This window comes from Plectropomus leopardus, chromosome 19, assembly GCF_026936395.1.
Source record: "Plectropomus leopardus strain MGB_pleo_1.0 chromosome 19, ASM2693639v1, whole genome shotgun sequence".
Taxonomy (NCBI): domain Eukaryota; kingdom Metazoa; phylum Chordata; class Actinopteri; order Perciformes; family Serranidae; genus Plectropomus; species Plectropomus leopardus.
The window spans coordinates 3,065,750-3,088,453 of record NC_142194.1 but is presented as its reverse complement, the minus strand read 5'-3'; the positions used below and the strand labels follow the sequence as shown (position 1 = coordinate 3,088,453).

Sequence of the window (22,704 nt, the reverse complement as noted above, 5' to 3'; positions counted from 1 at the left end):
TCTCCCCACGTCTGCATGGGTTTTTTCCGTGGTCTCCGGCTTCCTCCACCCCCGCGACCCTTACGAGGACAAGCAGTTACAGACAATGAATGATAAAAAGTCATTTTCCAAAACCAATTTCTTGTTATTTGTGGAGCAGTTCTTGCCAAGTTACTTATTGCCTTTTTTCTCATGTTTTCAAAAGAAAGCAAACCAATCTGCTCAGATTTCAAAGGTTTAAATACTTATGAAGATGCCTCAGCGCAAGAAAAGTGATGTTGATCCAGGTTTTAAAGGGTTAAACTTTAAATGAAGTATTTCTACACGCTCAGACACAAGTGTAAAATGACAACTAACCGTGTGTTTGTGTCCCAGCTGGAGAACCAGGACTCGGTGTTGGCCCTGCTGAGGCAGACGGAGTCGGAGCTGAGCCTCATGATGCTGGACGCCATGCGCACGCAGGAGGACCCGCTGCAGAGACAGCGCCTCCTGGTGGAGGAGGAGAGACTCAAGTACCTGAACCAGGAGGAGCTGCTCATCCAGCAGCTGCAGTGAGTTCAGATCAAATAAAATCTTTGAGTGTAGAGCGGGGATACTCAGCCTGCTTTGGTTCGGGACCACCTTTGCAAAATGAGGCCAGGGGCCAGTCGCAGCAGCGCCATACATGTGTCCAGGAATTTAGGACATTTTCATGATTTGGGGACATTTCTACTATTTTAAGATGTTTCTGTGATTTCAGGACATAGGATGTATGATCTTTGGCCATTTCTATGATTTTGGGATGTTTAGGATTTTCAGATGATTTCAGGACAGGTCTATGTTTCTCAGATTTTGGGACCTTTCTGTGATTTTGGGATGTTCCTGGGATTTTGGAGAATTCCTAAGATTTTAGGACGTTTCTAAGATATTTGTACATTTCTCAGATTCTGGGAAAATTCTACGATTTTGGAACATTTCTAGGATTTGGAGAATTTTCTTAGATTTTAGGGCAATTCTACTATTTTATTATGTTTCTATGATTTTAAGACATTTCTAGGATTTTCAGATGTTTCTAGGATTTTAGGGCATTTCTCAGATTTTTGGACATTTCTATGATTTAAGAACATCTCTTGGATTTTAGGACATTCGGGGCTTAAGTAGGACCTCTGTTGGGTGCGTGGGGGATCCTCCACTGGCACTTTTTTGACAAACAAGCTCTATTTTGATGCTGTTTTGTGCACTCTGATGCCGTATGTATACTAAAAGTACAAAAACAGTTCTCAGTCTGAATCACTTTATTTGTATTGTGAGTTAGAAAATGGTTGGGGGTTCACCTGTCACCTGATCAGGAGCCAGATTTGGTCCGTGGGCTGTAAATCGAGTTTCACTGGGGTATAGTGACACACAGGGATGGTGTGGAGTGATCTGAGTCTGTGACCTCCACAGTGACCTGGAGAAGTCGGTGGAGGAGCTGCAGAGGAACTCGTCGGTGAATCACGGCCTGGTGACGGAGCAGGACGTGGAGCAGAAGAGCAAAGAGCTGAGGATGCTGGGAGAGACGCTCACTGAGCTCAAGAGTAAGTGCTTCTATCACCTCCTGTGAGAGTGTTTTAAAGACTGCTGAGGATTTTCTGGTGCACACTTCGCATGTTTGCTCAGCGGTCAGCGCGCTCTCCTCTCCTCTCCTGTCCGTCTCACTGCGTTTACCCTCAAATTACATCGAATTTTAGAGCAGCTGGTTTGAAAAAGTCCAACTTCTGCGTAATTTCCTCTCTTCCCCTGCTGTTTCACCACTGCTGCAGCCTCATTATACACATTTCTCTCTTCTCATTGTAAACATCCCATTAAAACACCAAGAGGGAATGTATCTACTAACAAGTATTGTGTGTGTGTGTGTGTGTGTGTATCAAAGCCCGATACATCCTCTTCCTCTGTGCCAGAGCGCAGCATTGTTGTCCAAAATCTAATAAAAACACATCAGTGAGTCACACTGTTGCACTGGGTGAACACATGAACACACACATTGTAGTTTATTTTTGACTCAATCCCACATACATCGTCCTGCTGACACAAATACTACAGCATTATGTGGATTAATCCACCGCTGAAAATAGTCCCCAACAAATTCGCCATTTCCTCCAGTTTGCTTAATTAAAAACTACAGTGAGCAGTTTAGGGGGGTGTATGTGTACCCATGGATATCAATGGATATCTGTATTGATCCTTTTGTATTTAGATCTATAAATAATGCTGACTATTTGTTTGTTTGGCTCACAGTCACAGTCGGACAAAAGCAAGCTAAAAAACCCCACAAATATACAGTGCAGTGTGAAAAAATGACAAATATTTGAAGTGACTGTGGTGAGATTAGTTTTTAAAAACTTGAGCTCACTGTATAAAATGAGTTATAGTGACCTCCAGGATAATCACACCCACAGGAAACGTTCAGAGGACGTTTGGCTTTCATAGAGATATCGACAGCAGAGAGGCAGCAGCTCGAATCACCAACACTTGCATTTCTTAAAGAAATCTAAAAATGTCAAAAGTTTTTGATACTAAATCACAGCATGTTTTTTCCTGCGGTGGTCCTCAAGGTCTTTGTGTCTGAATGTGGTATTTTGGGATGATTTTTGATCATTTTTATCAATTCTCAAACGACGAGGAGCCCAGTTTCTCCGTTATTCCTAATAGCTCGCCTGGAGTTTAAGTGCTAGAATTGCTAAAAAGCTCCGTGTTCAGTCTGTCAAACTGATGTTCTACAAAGTCACAGATGAATATTTATGAGTCTTCTCCATATTCATGAAGTTTCAGGTTTGGCCTCTTGTCCTGCGACTCTGACCTGTGTACTTCCACTCTGCGTCTTGAATATTAATGAGCACTTCCTCCTAAAGCTCTGGGGGGCCGCGTTGCATTAATGTGTACTGACCACTCCTGGTTGTCCACCGAGCGCCTACAGATGCAACACCGCACTCAGACTCTGCGTTTGAGTGGCAGTTGGACATTTTTCCAGGACAGCTGAGCGTTTGCTGGCTGCGAGGCGTCCACACATACACCCACAGTCAAACACAGGCTGTGTTTTTGTTCCCGCGTGCCCTTCCCTCTCACTTGGCCGACCTTCACCGAATCCTCCTCCTGGATGTGACGGGAAAATCCAGCAGCTTCGAATGGTGGCGACAGAAACAGCATCCTGTCTCCCCCTCCTGTAATCTCCCCCGCCTCCGCTCTCCCACACATCATTATCTCAACACATCCCTCTAATAACGCCACTCTCTCCTCTTCATCCGTCTGTCTTTCCCTCGCCGCCGTCCTCATCCTCCTCTCTCTCTCTCTCTCTGTCTCCCATGCAGACCAGTTCCCCAGCCTGCAGAGCAAGATGCGGGTGGTGCTGAGGGTGGAGGTGGAGGCGGTTAAGTTCCTGAAAGAGGAGCCTCACCGGCTGGACGCCCTGCTGAAGCGCTGCAACACCATGACGGATGCGCTCAGCACGCTCCGCAGGTACATAATACCTCACTGTCTTATTAAAGCGGGCCAGCTCACAAACGTCTTTCTCTCCTCTCAGAGACACTTTTATGGAGATTTTCCTTGAGCCTTGAGTTATTTTGCTGAGTAATAGTGCTGGTACTATTAAAAATGTTCACGTCAAGTCAGTTTTATTTATAAAGCCCATTATTACAGATCAGTTTGCCTCAGAGGGTTTTACAGCAGACGACGTCCCTCTGTCCTCAGACCCTCACATCCACTGAGGAAAAACTCCCCAAAAAACCCTTTAACAGGGAAAAAAATGGTTTAAACCTCAGGAAGAGTGACAGAGGAGGGATCCCTCTTCAGGACGGACAGACGTGTAATAGATGTCGAAAAAACAAATTACAGTAGAAGGATATATGGGAAAGAGAGAGAGAGAAGAGAAAGAGATTCATAGCAACAATAATGGTTACAATACCTAACATATTAAAATATTAATAAACACAGAAATTAATAAATATAATTCAAGGTAGCATGCAATATTACATCCAAATATTGCAGTTTATGTAAGTGGAGATAACAGTCGTGTGTATATTAACAGTGGAGGCATGACTAATTATAACGGCAGTATAAGTTGACCATGTTACACCTGAGTTTTCTTTCTCTAAAAAGAAAAAAAATACAATTATTATAAAAGATAATTTAAAAAAATCACAGCTGTTGCACATAAACAAAAGCACTTTTACATGAAATATGTATATTGTACATATTGTACAGTATTGTATATTGTATATATGTATATATTTTTTTAATATTTAAAAAGGACCCACATTTCACGTTTAAAATTTGTCTGAAAAGCTCAGAAAAAGAGCCCTTTTCCACCCAAAAAACAGATCTTACAAAGGATTCCCGAGGATAAATATTTAACTCATTTATAGCAGAAGTCTTGCTCTTCTCCTTCCCGTTCAATTTTTGTTTATTCATGTGACGAAAAATGATTTCTGATGTAAAAACGAGGCATTAAATAATCCTGCAGGAAAAACGTGCTGTCTGAATACAGAGAGCTACATCAGAGGAGGCTTACTGCGAGCATCGCTCTCCATTACGGAGTTAACGATTGCTGATGCCGTTGATAGCGAGATGTTCTGGTCAGACGGAGTTCATCAGACGGCATCCGAGATGAGACGATCATTTCATCAGAGCACGCTGTTAACAAGGTTGTTGAGATTCCACTTCTGTGTCGGCCCCTGGATCGTCTGAAATGTTTCACTCTGGTCCTCCAAAGAGCTTCAGCGCTTTTATCAAAACGAATGCAACAAAAACTCTCGTTTTAATCCAACAAAAACTCTCGTTTTAATCCAACAAAAACTCGCAAATGTTTAATTTCTAAACACACGCAGCCTAAATCAACTGGAGTTTGAATCTAGAAAATATCTGACAGAAGAGTCAGTGAGCAGGTTTACAAATCCGAATAAATATTTGATGCAAGCTTTGAGAAAGCTCTTTGAAATCGCACACATATTATCCCACATTTGAATCTGAAAAAAAGATTTGATTTGGAGAAAACAAATCAAATATTTTGTTCACAGAATCCATATCAAATTTAGACTATTGTTGTATTGAAAATAATAGTGGAATATAACTGAATCTGAACTTTGTTTATGACTGCAAACAAAACGGCAGAACGGTACTTCGAGTGTATGTAAATGAGGGTTTTAATGTATTTGTCAACAGGAAATAAATCAACAGCATTTTTTATTTCATTGTTATTTTTATTGTTTTTATTATTGTAATTATTATAAGACAATTAATATATTTGTATTTTGCCGGAAATAAATCATCAGCAGTTTTTAAAGATTGATAGTTAAGCAGATGTGCTGATAATAATAATAATAATAATAATAATAATAATAATAATAATAATAATAATAATAATAATAATAATAATAATAATAATAATAATAATAATAATAATAATAATAGGAAGAGTTCTTATTATTATTATTGTATTTTTTGCAATATTGTTGTAATTTTAACTTCTAAAAAGCACTCTGTTGATGATTTTCTCATGTAACTTTGGGCTCTGGGAATTTATCATTTTGTCATTACAATTATTCACTATCATCTGAAATTTTTTTGCAAATGCTTAATTATTCTAAGAAATTAATTAAAATAATTTTTAATAAAATAACACTGTTGTGGCAGAGGGGTTTAAGACACTGAAAGCAAATTGTAAGTAGATCTATGGAGAAAATCAAATATCACAATCTTTTTGTCATCTTTTTTATTGCAAATGTTGTTTATTTTATTTTATTTTTTGTATTGTTTGTCTTAAAAGCTTTATTTGCCATAAATTGGGTGTCCTCTGTGTTGTAGTTTCTTGTTTTCATCCTATTTGTACAGACAGGTGACAGAAGGCATGTGGAAAGGCCCTGAAGACCTCTCCAGCCAATCACAGAAGAGATCGGAGGACATTAGTCGCAGCTCCGACCTGGACATCCTGAACAGTCCTCCGCTCAGCCTCACTGACCTGAGCACCGGCTCCGGCCTGGCCAACTGGATGCCCGTTTCCGGCGGCGACGCAGACACCTCTGGCCCCGAGCAGGACATCCAGCCCTCGATGACCTTCAGAAACCGGGTCCTCGACGAGCTGCCGAGTCGACGCCCTGCCGACAAATCCGTGTCGGCCGAAGTCAGACTGGTAAATCAGATAATGATTATGTCTATTTTTCTTTATTTTCAGCTCATACTGCTGTGAATAATTTAACACTCGGTGAACATTATTCAGCGCTGTAAATACGCCAGCTGGCCAAATGTCCATTTACATTTGAAATCGCATCTAAAGGTGCTTAAATTTCTTATTGAGACTCTGCACACACAGCAGCTGCAGCATTTGGTTTATGAATCCATTTATCAACGTAACATTAGAAAACCTGGTTTCCTAAATGTGTCTTAATTATGTTTTTTCCAGCTGGGCCTGTCTGTAGTTTGCGTGTTTGTATGGAGGGTGAAAAATGACTCAATTATCAATGAATAATGCTAATTTATATATACAGGAAAAGTAAATAAACATGTAAAAAAAAAAAAAAAGTATGGATAAATACATAAATAGATAAATACAGTAATAAATAAATAAATAAATAAATAAATAAATACAGTAATAAATACATGAGTATGGAATAATCAATTAAAAATAAACAAATACATACATAATTAAATACAAAAATAAATAAATACAGGAAAATAAAAATACATTTTTAAAAAGTATAGATAAATATGGAATAGATAAAAACTAATAAATAGATAATAAGGAAATGAAATTTAAAGAATTTAATTTCTGAAATAAATGTGAAGAAATGATAGACGACTTTGTAAATAATTACATAGATGTATCTATTATACATAAATAGAAGAATAAATAAATGTTGCAATGCATTAATGCATTAAATTAAACAGATACATGCGTGAATAAATAAATTATTAAAATAGTGAATAATTCCAGAAATAAATACAGAAATAAGCTAATAAATGAATAATGCATTTAAATTTATTTTCATGTTTGTTTTAGTATTGAATTTATTTATTATTTTATTTTTTTATTTAAGTATTTACTCACTTATTCTTGTATTTATTATAACCCTATTATTTGTACATTTACACATTTGTACATTTATTTATTTATATCCATTTTTATTTAAGAATATATTTATTATTATTTTATGTATTTATTTATTTCTCTACTTGTTTATACTTTTTTTTATTATTAATTCCTGTATTTACTTATCTCAACATTTATTTTTGATACTTAAATCATTTTTCATCCTTCACACACTGCAGCTCATCATTTGTCTAAATCTGTAAATGTGTCAGGCGGCAGAGCGGGACTGGGAGGAAAAGCGAGCCAGCTTGACCCAGTTCAGCGCCCAGGACATCAACCGCCTGCTGGAGGAGACCCAGGCCGAGCTGATGAAGGCCATCCCGGACCTCGACTTCGCCGCCAGGCACATCAACAAGCCGGCAGTGCCCCCCAAGCCCCAGATCACCATCCCGATAACCTCCATCACAGCCACGTCTCCTGCAGCTGGGACCACTGGGACCACAGCCAATACCACATCAACCACCACACCCAGCGGGGACCAGCAGCCTGGCAAAGTGCAGCTGGCTGCCCAGAAGCTGAACAGCATGGAGGGGGCCGGTTCACATCGAGGGTCGGGTGGGTTGTTGGTTATTTATGTTGTAATTAGTACATTTTACAGTTGATTTCTGTCGTTTTCAGTTCTGAATTGTTGTCCTCCGTTCACAGTGGATCTGAACGTGGCCAGGTATCGCACAGAGAAACCCTCCAAGTCTCCGCCTCCACCGCCGCCTCGCCGAAGCTTCCCGTCAGCGCACGGCCTCACCACCAACCGCACCGGAGAGGTCATCGTCACCAACAAGAATATGAAGGTGAGACACGTTCAGCAGTCCAGGAGGAGGAAGTTTAAGTCTGTCACACTGATATTCATTACGTTAACCCTTTAAAACCTGGAGCAACGGTGCTTTTCTTGTGCTGCTTTCAGACGCCTTTCACAAGAATTTAAACTTTTAGATGCTGAGTAATTGGTGCATTTTCTTTCAAAAAGATGAGAAAAACGGCAACAAGCAACTTGGTAGGGAAAACTATATTTCTAATTATTGTAATTGCATGTTTAAGATTGTGTTACAAAATTATCCTAATTTTTCAAACACTTTTATTAATAAATTTATTAAAACTTTCTTTTATTTTTTATCTTTTTTTTTTTCTAAATTAATTTTCAGGTAATTTCTTTGTTTGTTGCTCATTCCTTTTTTCTGTGTTTTTGAAAGAATCAAGCCAATTTTCTCAGGTCTCAAAGGGTTAATTTTGTTGTTACGTCAAACTATGACTGTGCCTTCAAACCCTCTCAGCTCAAGTCACATCGCAGCTAATCAGTTTAGCACACTGGTTGAGGGAGTGTTCGCATCCATTGTTGTCATTGGTGTCTTTTTTTGCAGTGCAAATATTGAGGAAACAAATTTGCAGTTTCTAAAAAAGCAACATAAGCAAAAAAAAAAATAATAATAATATTACACACAATCGTATTGCTCCACGCCCAAAAGTGCTTTTCTAAATAAAGCTATAAAAAATACTGTACATTAATGTTATTTTCTAGTTAACTTTGAACAAACATCAGTCCTACTGATAAATATTAAACATTTATTAATATCCATTATTTTTCCATATTATTATTTTAGCCATTTAAATGCCAGGTTTTTGTCATGACGCCACAATGGTTTTAGATAAAGAACACATTTAATGTAACACAAAAAAATAATTATTTAAAATATGCTTCATGCAAAGAAGATTTTTTTGTTTCTTTTTTTTGTTTGTTTATCACAGCCGAGGATATGTCAGTGACTGACAGAGCAACTAGTGGAAATAGCATGTTTTTTCTCACCATATGTCACCTGTGTATTTAATATGTAATATCAAACCACTTTGATATTTGAAACAATCAACAACAACATGTTGCCATGGCAATATGTTCTTGTTTATGTCAATAAAGTTGACACTTGCAAAAGTCATCGTATCAACTTGACTAAGAAGAAGATGGAAACTCAAATCACTTTCTATCTCAGCACACTGGAGGAGCAGGCTCAGTGCGAGCTCAACAACGAGGACGCAACACTCACCCAAAGTCCAACTGAGGGGAGGATCCTCCTTAACATCCAGGAGGACTGTCTTGGATCTCCTCCAGGACAAAAGGGAGAGCATCGGCAATGCCCAGCTGCATTTAGCTGCAGCTAAACAAGGCAGCTCTGCATCCAGCGACGGGAACAAGACCGCCACACAGCTCCGGACCGTCGCAGAGGCCAGTACCAACACGGAGCCAGAGACCCAACTGGACTTTGGTGCTCGTAAACACCTGGAGCACCAGGCCCGTATCATCGTGTCCCTCCAACACAGAGCGGCTCAGGTGGAAAGAGAAAAACTCTTCCTTCTGAGAGAGTTGAAGGCAGCTAAATTTCAGCTCGCTCGGCGAATGCGCTGTTTCGCCGTGACCGGGACCAACGTGGAGCTGGAGTTGGAGAGCCTCCTACAAGTGGACAGGACCGAAGCTCAGAAACGTCAGGAGCAGCAGTCCTCCACCATCAAGCTCCTGAAAGATCAGTTGGAGCAGGTGAAGGACCAGAAAGACGCCCTCCAGAGAAAAATGGACGCAATGGTGTCGCAGCTTCGCATCGAAAGAGACACCAAAACTGAGACTCTCAAGAACAAGAGCGCTGGAAAAGTATTTGGTGCATGAAAGGTCTCAGACCGAACAAGTGCAGCAGAAACTGAAGCAAGCCGAGGACGCTCTGTGGCAACAAAAGGTTGGAGCTGCCAATATGCTCGAAAAGGTCCAGGCCTCCAGTCAGTCAAAGCTGGAGGAGCAAAAAAGAAAGGTTACTGCAGCCTTAAAAAAGGCCAAAGAACAACAAGAGATGCAGCACCTCTCCTTCCAGCAGGAGGCTGAAAAAACCATGTTGTCCTCTCAGGCTCAGCTGGAAAAAGAGACTGAAGAAAAGAGCAGACTTGCCGTTGCTCTGAAGGAGGCAAAGGAGGAGCTCAACAACAAACAGCTCCAATGGCAGGAAGAGAAGTCCGCACTCACCGCCAGAGCAAATTTAGTCTCAGCTCTGAAGACAAAGTTTGAACTCATCTTGTCCAGCTGCAAATGATGGAAACGGACAACAAGAACTTGGTCGCTGCTCTCACGACCAAGTTTGAAGATCAGCTGCAGAACGACCGTCACCTTTGGCACCTTAAGATTGATCCTCACAGATGTGTGATAACTAATGCGAACAAAAACACACCTGCGTATTAGTCGTTGTTTACATGTGAGGATGACTCCTGACCCCCAGAAAGTGGATTTCTGGGGTAAAGTTGGTCCTCACAAGTGAATAATAACTAATGCACACCCAGCCGTCCGTGGAGAGGGGATCTCTCTTTGAATTGCCCCTCCCGACGTCCATCGGCCTGTCCTGATGTTCATGGGGAGTTTTCCCACTTCATGTAATGATAAATGATGAAAATTAAAAGGTGAAACTGATAATGTTTCAAGCTGATCTACAGGTTTCAGATGAGAGTCAGTTTTAATACAGCTGCAGTAAATAAAGCAGTGTTTGTTTCTGGAGTGACGGCTCTCATTAAAACACTGACCTTGTTTGTTCCTCGTGAGCGAGTGAACCGCGGAGACGCTAAATAAACAGCCAGCAGTTTCAATTAATGATGTGACAGAGAGTCCAGAGCTACTCTGAGTTTAAACAACAGTTTTATGTCTAATTTTAGTGACATGCCACAGCTGAAACACACCTTTATAATACTGCTGTTGGTAAAAATCTGTTAAATCTCATGCAGTTTGTTCTGCAACAGCGTTTTTTTCTAAAGATGATGTCATCAGGTGAAAAATAGTAAAAATGGGGGTTTCATTGAATGGGTTTCAATGGAGCATTTTTTGACCTTAACAGTCTGAATGTAACTATGTTTTATGTTTTGGTTTTCCTGCAGCTCTAAAGCCTCCCTGATCTACCTGATCTCTGTCTCTCTTTGTGGAGAAACTTGCTGAGTCAAGTGTAGTTTTGTCTCCAGAACAGCGTGAATCCTTTAAGGCGCTGATTCAACGAGGTGCTGAAACCGTCCTCGGGGACCTCGGCCCTTGAATGTCAAGTGGCTCATATTAGATTGGATTTTTCTTTTTTTTGCAGTTCATTCACATTAAAGTTCGGTTTGAGGTCTTTGAAATGTGTTTTTATAGTTTCTTTCTTGCTGAAGGTATTCTGTTGAAGGCGAAGGACACTCAAAATCAGTGTAGAGGTTTTTTTCTTTTTTCATTTTAAGGCTGACAGAAAAAATGTGTTGCAAAGTATCTGCATCACATCACTGTTATACTCAGCTCTCAACTGTTGTCCTGTGACCCTTTCTGTCAGTGCACCCACAGGACTGCTCCGACTGTGTTTCTCCGGCTGTTGTCGAAGCGTTCTCTGTGAACCAAATACTCAATATTCCTTCATTCATGTCTCCATTCAAGTGTGAAACACTAAGAGCAGGAGGAGGTGACTGCTTTGGTTGTCTGTTATTTATGATGATGATGATGATAGTGTGACAGTAACAGTACATATTGTACTTGTAGTACTTGTATTCACACTGGGAATTGTTTTTGTGCTTTAAGTGTACAGGCGCCAGAGTGCAAAAATCAGCATCATAATAGAGCTTGTTTATCCAAAAAAAGTGCCAGTGGAGGATCCACCACACCCCCCAAGAGGGGTCCGAGCTAAGACCACAATGTCCTACAAACCTACTGAAATCCTAGAGATGATGTTAAAATCCTAGAAATGTCCTAAAATCCAAAAGATGTCCTAAAATCCGAGAAACGTTCTAAAGTCTTAGCAGCTTGCTAAAATTCTGCAGATGTCCTGAAATCCTAAATATGTCATGAAGTGTGAGAAATTTCCTTAAATCCCATAATTATCCAAAAGTCCTAAAATCCTAGACAAGCTGTAAAATCCTGAAAATGTCTCAAAATCCTAAAAATGTCTCAAAGTCCTAGAAATATCCTAAAATAGGAGAAATTTCCTAAAGTCCTAGAAATGGCCCTAAAATCTTAGAAATGTCCTTAAATCCTAGAATTATCCTAAAGGCCCCGAAATGTCCTAAAATCCAGAAAATGTCTCAAAGTCCTCATAATGTCATCCCAGAAATGCCCTAAAATCTGAGAAATCCTAGATATGTCCTAAAGTCATAGAAATGTCCTAAAATCCGAAAGTACTTGAAAAGTAAAAAAGTTTATTTTTTATTTGCAAAGCTGCTGTAACACTACAGTCTCCTGCTGGGATTAAAAAAAAAGTCCTCTATATATCTGTTAGTAAGCTTCAACCATTAATTATTTTCATTTTTGAGTACATTCTCAATTATTCAAACATATGTGATTTAGAAATTGTGTAAAAATGCCCAAGAGGATATCTTCAGCTGTCTTGTTTATCCCGACTTAAAAGTCTCAATTCCAAAATATATTCAGTTTTTGTTGACATAAGACTGTGAGGAAAAATAGAAAATCCTCACAACTGCAAATTCAGTGCGAGGAAATTTGGTTTTTGTGCTTAACAAAAAAGGCATAATCCACTAATTAGTGTGCACCCACTAAAGCGCTTACTGTGAGTACGAAAAACAGACGAGTGGCTGTATAAGCAAAGTTTGGAGACGCAGACAGGCAGCAGGGATCGGGCTGATAACACTGAAATAAAGATATAGTGTGTGCCGTAACTAACTTTATTAACTTTTGAAACTTGGCTCAATTTTTTTAAAAACACACAGCAAGAAGGCAATGAGCAACAAACAAAGAAATATCCCAAAAATGAGCAAGAAATTGGCAAAAAGTTCAAGAAAAAAAAAAATGTAGTTTTTCCCTAGAAATTTTCTCTTGCATTTTTTAAATGATTTTCTAAATTTACTAATTTCTTGCAATGTGTAATATAATATTCTAAACATTAACATTTGTGATATATATTATTAACATGAAAAATGACCTCGAAAAAAGTGCTTAAAAATCATCATCATTTTGTGTCAAAATAAAAAAAACAACTAATGTAATTATATATATAATAAATATAGTTTTTCCCTAAATATTTTTCAAATGATTTTCTAAATTTACTAATTTCTTGCAATTTTTAAATTATATTATTACCAGTTTGTTCGTTGCCGTTTCCCCATATTTTAAAGTAAATTGCACATTTGCTGTGAGTTCAAAGGTTTTAAACTTCAGCATCTTTAACATCTTTATTTTCTCCTTTAAGATGGAAGAAGATTGCGAGATTCCTAAAACTCTGGTGAAGCTGAGGCGGACCCCCTGTGACACGCCTCGACCCGCCTCGACCCCGCCTGTGATCGCAGCGTCCGCCATTCAGGACGACGAAAACGAGGAAGAGAAGATAATCGCTGAGCTGGAGGTAAGACGCTTAAAATATCTTATTGATGAGTCACACAGAGGTTTGCTTTGCTGATTTGCTGATGTTTGGTGTGATAACATGTCTGTGCCACGGATCAAAGATATTTCAGAGAACGGCTGTAAAAGATTGTAATAAACGCTACGGCACGCAACCAAAGGCTGCCCCCACCCCTCCCTGCACCTCTGAGCCACTGAGCAGAAAGGTAAATTAAAAACCAGCCCTCTCCGTCCTCTGTGGACTCTGCTTCTGCTGACTGTCTCTTTGCCGTCCTCCTTTTCTCTTTTTATTCTCCACTTTATTTCAGTCTTTTTTAATGTGTCACACTGATGGGTGTTAATATACTGTAGCTACAGTGTGGCTACATTTAGACATTTTGGGGAGAATATTAGATATTTCACAAGAAATAACTTATCATATTGCAGTTTTTTTCCACATTAACCATATTAGCAATATTAGCCGTAAAAATTATTAAAAAATATTACATGTGTCACTGCAGGTGTCACTACATGTGTCGCTACAGGCGTCACTATAGGCGTCACTACATGCGTCCCTGCAGGTGTCAATACATGTGTCACTGCAGGTGTCACTACATGTGTCACTGCAGGTGTCACTACATGCGTCCCTGCAGGTGTCACTGTAGGTGTCACTACATGTGTCACTGCAGGTGTCACTACATCTGTCAGTGCAGGTGTCACTACATGTGTCACTGCACGTGTCACTACATGTGTCGCTACAGGCGTCACTACATGCGTCCCTGCAGGTGTCACTACATGTGTCACTGCAGGTGTCACTACATCTGTCAGTGCAGGTGTCACTGCAGGTGTCACTACATCTGTCAGTGCAGGTGTCACTGCAGGTGTCACTACATCTGTCAGTGCAGGTGTCACTGCAGGTGTCACTGTAGGTGTCACTACATGTGTCACTACATGTGTCACTGCAGGTGTCACTACATCTGTCAGTGCAGGTGTCACTGCAGGTGTCACTACATCTGTCAGTGCAGGTGTCACTGCAGGTGTCACTACATCTGTCAGTGCAGGTGTCACCTGGTGATTTTTAAACCCCTGCTTCATCCTTGTACCTTGTGAAAATCATGTTTTTATACATGCTTTTAAACTTTTTTATGCTTGGATGTTGTTTTAGCTTCAAATTAAAACTGCTGGCACAAACACTGTATGTTTTGAAATTAAATTTTCCCCTTAAATTGTAACCCCACTTTCTCTATCACTGAACAGTTTTTGAAGTATTTTTAACCTTAAACATCATATGTGGCATTGCTAATTTTGACTGAAGAATAATAATCAGTGAAAATATTCCAATAAATTGAGCAAATAACAGAAGAAAGACGTTTTTTATGAGCTCTCACGTGACCTTCAGTGTGGTTTGAGTTGTAGCTGCTGGTGTGAACTTCTTTTTCTCACCTTGTTAACAGTTCCTCTTCTACTTTCCGTTTCCTCTGAACATAACCTGATGTTTGTGAGTTTGTGTTGTTAACTGAAGCTTTATCAGTGTAAACACACAGCCTTGTAATTGATGGTGTGATGTGCGGCGCGTCGGGGATCGAGGCGGACCATGTTGAGTTTTTTGGCTCGCAGACGGTGGCCGCGAGGACTCTTCTTGACAGCTCCGCCGTCACATTTAGCTGAGTATAGAGCTCCTGTTTTTGTTGGTATTATCGCACACAACGGCGCTGAGCAGGTAGCTGTCAAAATAAGGGACCGAGCGGGGGGACGGGAGGGAGGAGCTGCAGACAGAAACGTTTCTCTGAAAGAATCTATTTTCTCTCCTGCAGTTGTTCAAATTCAGGTCCTGTTTGTATTCACTGAAGACGTTTGGGCCGCTGCGCTGTTTAAAGTTCCTGCCAACAGTGATTAATGTCAGCAGAGAAAAACACCGTTGCAGACTAATATTGGTCATTAAAACAATATTTCCCACGGTAGAGCATTTTCATTTACTGTGCACACGCTGTTTACAAATGCATGAAAGGTAAAGAAGCAGAACCGGATCATTCTGTAACATTTCTTTACTTTTTTCTTTTTTTTTTCACAGTAAAAATAAATACGTGAAAACAATGTTAAAGTCAGAGCGAGATTATAAAGGTTCAAAACATCAGCGGGACTAACGACAGATCCAAGGAGCTCATTATGTGGCTCTGCTTGAAGAGAAAAAATCACTTTTCAGGAGCAAAATAACTGCAGACAATCAGATGATTACAATCATCGTGCAAACTTGATATAATAATAGTGCTGTTGGTGAAAAGAAAATGGAAAAACAACCATCAACAAAGCATGAGAAGAAAGAGAGGAAAACATGTCTTAGTCTGCTGTTTTTGTGTCCGTATTGGATTCATACAGATATTTCAACGTCCTCATTGTTTGCAAAGAAGGTGAACAATTTCTGCTATTTTCTGGGAAGTCTCTCATTTTTCCTGAAGAAAATGTAAGTTTAGTTTTACATCAGTTTTTTGGTTTTTCTGCAGGAAACCTTTAGAATAAATCAGTTCTGAAAACAACTTTCTTTGTTATTAATCTAAGACACAATATCTGCCCGTCCTAAGAGACATTTTAGATTCTTGAAACAGCTTTGTGATATTCCCATTTTGAACAGGTCGTGTAAAAGAGGCGACCGGTGATTTATTTTTCTTTATTTAAAGTTTGATCATACAGTTTGACAGGTCCTCGGCTATAATATTTTGGTGTTCATATTGTTCCCGATCTTTGTTATCATATCGATAAGGACCTAACAACTGCGCTGCCATTTTTTACTGTTACTTTGAATTTAGGATGGGGCTGTACCTCCCAAATTTAGGATTCCTAATTTAGGAGATCCTAGAGTTAGCTATCTTGAGATCTTGAGAAACGTCATCCTAAAAAATGTTTCATATACTCATATATATAAGTGTATATTATATGATATTAAATGATATTATATTGATGTGTATATGCATGTATATATACATAGACATGTATATATACAGTATATATATATATATATATATATATATATATATATATATATATATATATATATATATATATATATTTTTTTTTTTTATGTATAACATAACATTATGTTATGAAATTTTCCCAACTTTTTTTTTTGACCCTCCAACGTTGAACCGAGTCAGCACCACGGGAGATGTTTAACACTTTTTTTTGGTCACTTTTGGGCGTCCACATACTTTTGGCCACGTGGTGTTTGTTTATGCACAATGATGTGAGGTTATAGTTAGAGGTTAGAGTAAAATAAACCAGATTAAATTAACCCCGTGCCCTCTCCTGGCTCCCACAGAACAGCACCAACTCTCCGGGGCCGACGAAGGGCCCCACAGTTGCGGCCCGGCTCAAACACCTCCAACAAGGCAGCCTGGAGAGGCCCAAAACCCGCAAGCAGAAAGAGGATTTCCCCAAAGTCCAGGGCCAGCAGCAGGTATTCCACTTCTAAAACAAAAACGCTCCACCTCTGATGTCCGTCTGCCTCTCCTCTCTGCTGTGGCTTCAGAGGGACGTCTGGCCCCACCAGCAGACAAAGAGACATCACACAAACACCAGAACTCTCCACAGAAACATTGATTTTTACCAGTTCTTGATGTGTGTTTTGACATTTTGAGTTACTGGAAATTAACCCCTAGCTTGCTTAGAGATCGAGTTTTTTGTCGTACGAGTTTGTCGATGTTTTGATTTCCTGAGGGAAGGTTTCTTGGTGGTGCTCGTGACTGATTCAAAACTAGCTTTACTGTAACAGTCAGATACATCCTCTTCCTCCATGATCCTGGAGGAAGATCCATGCCACGGAGTTATTTCATATCAAAAAGTGATGATGTTTCACCATGATCCAGCTCACTCACCCCTCTCTCTGATCATCCACTAAAGACCACATGCTGCTCTCTTTAAATCACCCATCAGATCTGGTTAGCGGGCAGGAAAGCGCTGCAGCGGGCAAAGTGTTTTTAGCACGTTGGTGTTTAACAGCCAAGAGGCCAATCCATTAAGCTAGCTTACTCAGAATTGCCTTTTTAACAGCTCCAAAGCTACGACTTATTATGCAAGAGTGAAGCACAAGATGCAAGGTTATACCTGAGAGAGCTGTTTTTTAATGTGGAGGCGCTTTTCACTTTAATGTTGCAATAAACAGATTTACGGAAGACAAGAAGCAGAGAAATATAAAACAGAGCGAGGCAGTAAAGGAAGACAGATATGGAAGCAAAAACAGAATTTAAAGGTCACATATTGAGTTAATTTTCATGTCCATACATGTATTTTGGGTTCATGCTTAAATGTTCAAAAAACACTTTATTTTCCCCAAACTGTCTGCCTGGATATCCCCGTATTCATCCTCTGTCCGAAACATTACGTTTTAGCGCCTGTCTCTTTAAGACCGCCTCCCGATGAAGCTCAACCTGCTCTGATTGGTCAGTTTCTTGGTATTTCACATTGTCGTTTCAGCGTCTTTGCGAATATAAAGTACGCCTGATGGAAACGCATCAATTTAAAAAAAAAAAAATCAATTTTTTTTTGCGAAAAAGTTTTTATGCTCACATGAGGCGGCATTTCAGCGATTCCAAACGACATATTTCACACTTTTATAGGTCACATGATGTTCAACAAAAGTTGTGTTTGAAACCGTTCCCTCATTCACTCACTATTCTCTACGTAGTGTGTATGAAATATATAGGGAATAATAAGATTAAGGATACGACGTTGGAATTTTCTGCCTCTGCAAATACATGACCGCATCGCACTGAGAGTAAAATTTAGGGTACATTATATGTACACCCAAATTTGCTGCTACTCCGCTACTACACACACACTATAGCGTGCTATTTCCATGATCGGTTTCGAACACAGTTAGAGTCACGACATTCTCAAAAACACGGCGCGTTGTGTGTGGCCGGAAAAAAAGGCAGAAATCCTCCTTTTTTATTAATACTAGATGAAGAAATTACGGCGCTTCACGACGTGTTACTGCATCGCATCATCTTCAAAAGTTGAGCGGATCATCCGGAAGTTTTGAATCCAAAATTCATCCGTGAAATCGTAGACTATCAGCTCCCAGAAATCCCTCGTACGCTTCATCTCGCAGTACTTTTTTTTTATTGAAATTTGAAAAATATTGCTTAAGTTTTGCACAAATCCGTAATGGAAACCCGCCTAATGTAGCATCAGAACTCCTCAGGAAAACAAAATTAAAACATTAGAAACAAAACGTCCAGTCAGAGCGGAGCGTGTATGTTACGTCAGCTACTCACTGCTCGACACGTCCTCAAGGCTCAAAAAACCACAGAGACGTGTGTGTGTGCGTGTGTGTGTGTGTGTGTGTGTGTGTGTGTGTGTGTGTGTGTGTGCGTGTGCGTGCGTGCGTGCGCGTGTGTGCGTGCGTGCGTGCGTGCGTGCGTGCCTGTGCGTGCGTGCGTGCGTGTGCGTGTGCGTGCGTGCGTGTGTGCGTGTGTGTGTGTGTGTGTGTGTGCGTGTGTGCGTGCGCGCGTGCGTGCGTGCGTGCGTGCGTGTGTGTGCGTGCGTGTGTGTGTGTGTGAAAGAGAAGGAGGTTAAACTCGGTACTTGGCCTTTTCGGCGTGAAGCTGCGCTCGTCTTATCTGCTCCTGCAGACGCTCTGAGCCGCCCTCGACCTGCTGAGTGGAGCAGCCTTGACCCATCCGCGGCCACGGTCCTCTTCAATAAAAAAAAAAAGAGCTTTTAGAAAATACGCTGAGAGAGAAAGTGATAACGGCAGTCAGTGAGAGCCTGACTGCTCACTCCGGTCCCCGTTTTCACCCATCGTCTCTGCATGTAGAGAAATTTCGTGAATCTGATTAATTCATGATTTCACCACATTAAACTTGCAGCACCTCATTTATAAGTTTATTTAGAGTTGATTTTTCCCAAATACTCCCTTGAAGCAGCTCATTCAGACGTTTTTTGGAGACTTAACTTTCATGTATCGAGCTGTTACGACTCTCCAGAAATCACGGACAATAGCCTCTATTAGTCCAAACAGCAATTAGCGCCCGGCTAACATGGCTGACCTCCGTTTGACACGCCGATGCCATCTGGGAGAGCGCTGCTCTCCCCTCCATACACACGCACACACACACACACACACACACACACACACACACACACACACACACACACACACACACACACACACACACACACCTCCAGGATTAGTATTCAGGGCTGCTTGTATCTCGAGCCGTACTGAATATCAGCTCCGTGGTTTTTGCGCCTCATTTCCCTTATTGCTTTTTAAAAATGTATCACCCAGAGAGCCTGAAAGCAAACTGTCATGATGTTTTTTTTCTGTGCATTAAGTCCATGTTTACGTAGTCGGGAGTGAGCTCATGGCTTCAGATAATGTCTTCAAACATGCTGATAATGCTGAACAGGAACGTGTCAGCAGCACCGATTCAAAGTGATCTGCAGAGTTTCTGCTGTGATTTACAGTTAATGTGAGAAGTTATTTTGTTCCTTAAAAGAAGAGAGTGATAAAAAGAAAAAATTAAAATCTTTGCACTTGTGTCACCAAAATTTGACAAGAATTTTGAACGAAACATATTTTATTTTCAGATTTCTGTTATGGAGAAGTATGCAAATCAGTGCATAATTTTCATATTTTAACTATTTAAACTTGTAATACAAAAAGTAATTATTATCCTAAGTTATTCACCTGAAGTGTTTCCCCTGATACTGTGATTACTGTGCTGTAGCTGCCGCATGTATGATAGTAAATGTAAAGAAAAATGATAAAATCAAACACATAGGGGACAAAGTTTGAGTCATGAGCTAGAATCTGCTGCCGTCTCCGTCGCTTTAGTGTCGCTTTATTTTCTTCAGTGGGTGAAGGATGCAGTAAACATCCCATGATGCCTGTTTCCAGATCAGCAGAAAGTGATGCGACGTGTGCACACGCCTCGAGGAAATGAGCGCATTTAGACCGCGAGATGTTTGTGAACCTGAAGCCGTTAGACTACAGCCGCCAGAACAATGAGAGCGAGCGCTTCAGGTTTTATCTTTTGCTGACCCGCGTGGGCTTTTGTTTTTCTGACACATTCGCAGTTTATTTCTGACTTTGATGGAGAAGTCGTCGCTCTGCTGCAGTCAAAAAGAGGCGGTGCACTTTGTAATCCCTTTTGGAGCGCGGGTGGTGCACCTGTCTGCGACTCCTTTTGTTCTGGAGCGCTGTGAGAGAGCCACAGATGTACCCATGTCCCCCCGAGGCGCCACGCAGCACCTTGTCACCAACAAACTGTTTGCTTTTATCGCTGAACTTAAGCCGTTGTCAGGCTTGGATTCTTCCTCCCTGTACACTGTGTTCCAACACAGTTACAGACAATATGAGCTTTCAGAGGACGTGAAAGGCTTTTTTAAAGTGCGTTTTATTCAGCCAGCCTTTTCTCCAGGCATTACAGTCGAATGTTTATCCTCGCCAGGCTGCAAAGAATCCGTCTCCACCCGAGCGACGTTCGCCAAAACTGTGTTTCCTCTTTGATGTCGTCCTGTTCTCACAGAGGCATTACTGCCCGCTGGATTTTACACTTTAAGTGATAATCCAGTTCAACTTGAGTTTTATTTCTGTAGTTTTGGCAATCACTTCTATCAGTAATGATACTGTTGCACAAACTGAATTTAGGTATTGAGAAACCAGACGGGTCAAGAAACAAACAGACATGTCGTTCACCATCATCACAGTTTACAGGCAGACTTCTCTGTTTAACTCTGACCCACCGCACTTTCTGTGGTGATGCCACCACAATCACCATCACAGTCATCATCTGAAATTAACACTTAATTAGACGTGAAAATATGCCGCACTGTAACAAATTGCTGTAAAAAAAACAGCCAAATTCTAACAGTAATGTACAGTTTTTCAAATCACAGTAAAACGTCACAAATCTTAATGCTTTTTCAAGTCAATATTACTGCTGCAAGAATAAGTCTAAATTCTAAGAGTAATGTAGTTTTATTTATGAATTACGATGAAACACTATAAATCTTGATGCTTTTTCATGTCAATATTACTGATGTGAAAAATACGCCCAAACATACATACATTTAATCATAATAATAAGCTTTATTTTTATAGCATCTTTCTGGATAAAATGCAGCTCAAATTACAGTAAAACACTATAAATCTTAATGCTTTTTTAGGCCAGTGTTACTGCTTTTACGTGCATGTTACAGCGTTTTCGGTTGTTTTTTCAGATCCATGTACACGAGTATCTTCTCACAATTTTAACTTATGAACACAGATTTTTTTCTTTTCCATTTTTAGGACGACCTTTCTGGTCTAAATGTGGCCTTACTCACGGGGGCAAGCTGTGGGGAGACTGGTGGGTGGGCACATTGTTGCCACAGCGACGCTGTCCGGTCAGGACGGCATCGCTGGTGGTGATCGCTAAAAAAGCGGCTTCGCTAGCTAGCTCTTACCAGACCGGAGTAGTGTGCAGAAACTGAACAGCAGCAAAATTAACCAACATACCGACGAGCGACTGGTCGAAATATTCAACGACAGCAACAGTTAACCAATTAAAGGGTCAACAGCTGGCGTCCCCAGATTCAGCTCATCATCAGTAGATTGTAGGTTATCGGCTGTCCTGCAGCCAGCCACCAGGGGGCGATCAAGATGTTTAGGCTTCACTTTTTGGGGAGCTGTTATTTAGTCCAGATTTATAACACAGTTTATTGCGAGCATCTAATTTACAAAGTTGGATCATCCGACTGCTCGTGTGTGTTGTCCTGCTGGTTTTCGTTGTACTGCGATCACTTTAGTCGACAGTAAGATGACCAAAACTACAAGAACAGGACTCCAGTTAAATCCTTTATCCTGAACTTTTCTTGAGTTTTTTTTTCTCTGTATTTTCTCTCTCAAGGACAAACTAAAGATCCGATCCATCATGTTTAGATTTCAGCCCAACACGAGTCCGGATGAACTTGGCGCTCTTTAGTCGTACATTCCCGCTGTGGCGAGTATTTCTCTGCAGACTCGGAGCCGTAAACGGTCCGTCATTAATCTTCCTAAACGTTCGTTCTTAAAGCGTCGCTGAACATTTGGACGAGCCGTCAGCAGCCTCAGACCGAGGATCGGTGATGTTCATTAGCTCCTCAGCAGAGGAGGACCAGGAGACGCATGTTGTGTTTGTTTTTACAGCTGGTTTATTTATTTGGGACGTAAAGGAGCCTCTGAGACTCCTCCTGCTCCTCCTGCTGCTGCTGCGGAGCTGTTTGAGCAAAGATCAGGTCATAGAGGAGGAAATCTTTTCTAAACAAAACCCGAGAGACGATCACTCCTCCTTCAACTCCTCTC

At 40.5% G+C, this 22,704-nt stretch overlaps 1 protein-coding gene across 7 annotated transcripts in view; it reads left to right on the top strand.

Annotated features, from left to right (window-relative positions):
* The window catches only part of srcin1b (SRC kinase signaling inhibitor 1b), a 137,778-nt gene extending 119,025 nt beyond the window's left edge, over nucleotides 1-18,753 (top strand). For all 7 annotated transcript variants that reach the window (XM_088069866.1, XM_088069867.1, XM_088069868.1 and 4 more), the window contains 9 exons: nucleotides 355-530; nucleotides 1,405-1,535; nucleotides 3,306-3,453; nucleotides 5,797-6,121; nucleotides 7,291-7,633; nucleotides 7,724-7,866; nucleotides 13,252-13,404; nucleotides 13,505-13,606; nucleotides 16,693-18,753. In XM_088069866.1, coding sequence (XP_087925992.1) covers nucleotides 355-530; nucleotides 1,405-1,535; nucleotides 3,306-3,453; nucleotides 5,797-6,121; nucleotides 7,291-7,633; nucleotides 7,724-7,866; nucleotides 13,252-13,404; nucleotides 13,505-13,606; nucleotides 16,693-16,845 — 1,674 coding nt within the window. In that variant the 3' untranslated portion in view covers nucleotides 16,846-18,753. The remainder of the gene's footprint in view (nucleotides 1-354; nucleotides 531-1,404; nucleotides 1,536-3,305; nucleotides 3,454-5,796; nucleotides 6,122-7,290; nucleotides 7,634-7,723; nucleotides 7,867-13,251; nucleotides 13,405-13,504; nucleotides 13,607-16,692) is intronic.
* The last annotated feature ends 3,951 nt before the right edge of the window (nucleotides 18,754-22,704 follow it).